At 61.4% G+C, this 2238-nt stretch overlaps 1 protein-coding gene across 1 annotated transcript in view; it reads right to left on the bottom strand.

The window, feature by feature from the left end:
• The window catches only part of LOC104513299 (transcription factor SOX-7-like), a gene marked incomplete at its 5' end in the record, with an annotated part of 1418 nt that extends 1178 nt beyond the window's left edge, over positions 1 to 240 (bottom strand). Inside the window, 2 exon segments of the mRNA XM_010156610.1 lie at position 1; positions 3 to 240. The exon segment at position 1 is cut by the window's left edge and continues 366 nt beyond it. Coding sequence (XP_010154912.1) covers position 1; positions 3 to 240 — 239 coding nt within the window.
• Between the last annotated feature and the right edge of the window lie 1998 nt (positions 241 to 2238).

A 2238-nucleotide genomic window follows, 5' to 3' on the forward strand; every position in this document is an offset into this window, starting at 1 on the left:
CCTCTTTCTCCCCCCCAGCCTGGCCGCAGGTCCGCTTCTCCGGCACGGCGTTTTGGTCCCGTGTCAGGCTGCCCAGCAAAAACCCGGGATCCACCCGCTTGCAGATCCGCTTGACCTGCTTCTTCCGCCGCGGCCGGTACTTGTAGTTGGGGGAATCTTGCATGTGCTTCACCCGCAGCCGCTCGGCCTCCTCCACGTAGGGCCGCTTCTGCGAGAGGCTCAGCGCCTTCCAGGACTTGCCTGAAACGGAGAACGGAACTCCCCTTAGTGCTCACGGAGTCGGGGGGTGGGAAAGGGGCTGCTACCCAAAGCTTGCAGCGCACAACCCAAGGGCAGGGTAAGGGCTCCCAATATCGGAGCCGGTGCACACGGAGGATGAGACGGCAGCGGGAGGGTGGTGAAGGAGGGGGGATGAAAGCCGCTGTCGGTCCAACCACCTCCCTGTATCCCAAGTCACAGGGTGGGTTCAGGGTTAGCTGAGCCCCGCTGCAAACAAATCAGGGCAAATAAATGCCCCCGGCTCCGTGGGCCGGTCTTGCAAAGCCTCTCCGGGACAGTGAGCCGAGGGGAACGGCCGAGGCCATGCCTTGGCTGAGCAAGGGGTCAGGACGTGGCATCCCTGGGTGTGTCCCAGCCCATGCCCTGCCAGGACTTGCAGCAGGGTGTACGGAGACCCGGGTGCTGCGACTTCCTTATCTGAGATACACAAAATATTCCCAAGACACAGGACAGAGAAGCAGCGCTGGGGCGGGGGGCTGGTGTGGTGTGTGTGCTTTATCCCACAGTGAGGGTACCCCAGGCTGATCCTCGGGGTAGGGGGAGAAATGAGGATACAGATCAAAGCGTTCGATGCTTTCCCATTGCCAGAGGCAGCAGAAATAACACAAATAAGCAGAGATGCTGCACAGCAAAGCAGCGAGGAGAAAACCCAAACCACCAAAGCAAACACCGCAAAACTGCCCAGGGAAACACAAACTTGGGCAAAGCTGTGTTGCAATCCTCTTTCTCAGGCTGTCTGGGCTGGTTATTTCTGTTCGCCCTCTTGGTTTTGCATTAAAAATGGGGATTGGGGTAAGAGGGAGACAGCGGATGAGGGTGGGAAAAAAGATTTATATTTAAAATGGGTTGTGATCCCCCAAAAGAAACAGCAGAAACACCACCCCACCACCTCCTGGTCATGCGATACTGGAGCAGGCTGGTGAGTTTGGGGACAAAGTGGGACAGCAAAGACAGGCCAGAAAAATTTGTTTGTCCCTCCTCGCGTTGTGCTAGGGGATCCCTGGCATTGGAAGCACACGGAGTTTGCACCCTGACAGGCTTTGCACCCTGTGGGGTGGGTGCATGCACCCAGAGTATGGGTCACCGCTGGGGTTTGCACCCCTGGGGGTGGCAGGGTGGGTGCACGGGTGCCTGCTCACCGCGTTGCGGGACACCATCAGGCTTGGCACCCCAAAGGCAGCCTGGAGGATGCTGTCCCAGGGTGCTGGATGTGGGCAGGCTTTGTACCCCGTGGCGTGGCCGTGTGGGTGCACGGGTGCCCATCCCCTGCGTGCCCGACCTGCCTGTACCCCATGGGGTTGGGAGGATGCACGCACCCAGGGTGCCGGTGTTAGACCCGGGCAGGGCTTGCACCCCACGGAGTGGCAGGGAGGGTGCGTGTGTCCCTATCTGGGATGGGTTTGCATGCCCCGGGGATGACTGATGGGTGCCCACCCTGGGGTGCTGGATCCAGACAGCGTTTGAACCCTGGGGATGCCCGGCTGGGTGCATGGGTGCCCAGCTCGGGGTACGGGATCTGGACAGGGTTTGCCCTCCCGGGATGCCCGGCTAGGTGCACGGGTGCCCACCTCGGGGTATGGAATCTGGACAGGGTTTGGATCCCTGGGGTACCGGATCCAGACAGGATTTGCACCCCCAGGATGCCCGCTGGGTGCATGGGTGCCCAGCTCGGGGTACGGAATCTGGACAGGGTTTGGATCCCTGGAGTACTGAATCCGGACAGGGTTTGCACCCTGGGGACTCACGGCTGGGTGCAAGGGTGCCCACCCTGGACAGGGGTTGGATCCCTGGGGTACGGGATCCGGACAGGGTTCGCCCGCCCGGGGATGCCCGGCTGGGTTTATGGGTGCCCCGCTCGGGGTACGGGATCTGGACAGGGTTTGGATCCCTGGAGTACTGAATCCGGACAGGGTTTGCACCCTGGGGACTCCCGGCTGGGTGCAAGGGTGCCCACCCTGG

This window comes from Eurypyga helias, unplaced genomic scaffold (assembly GCF_000690775.1).
Source record: "Eurypyga helias isolate BGI_N326 unplaced genomic scaffold, ASM69077v1 scaffold13088, whole genome shotgun sequence".
Classification (NCBI taxonomy): Eukaryota; Metazoa; Chordata; class Aves; order Eurypygiformes; family Eurypygidae; genus Eurypyga; species Eurypyga helias.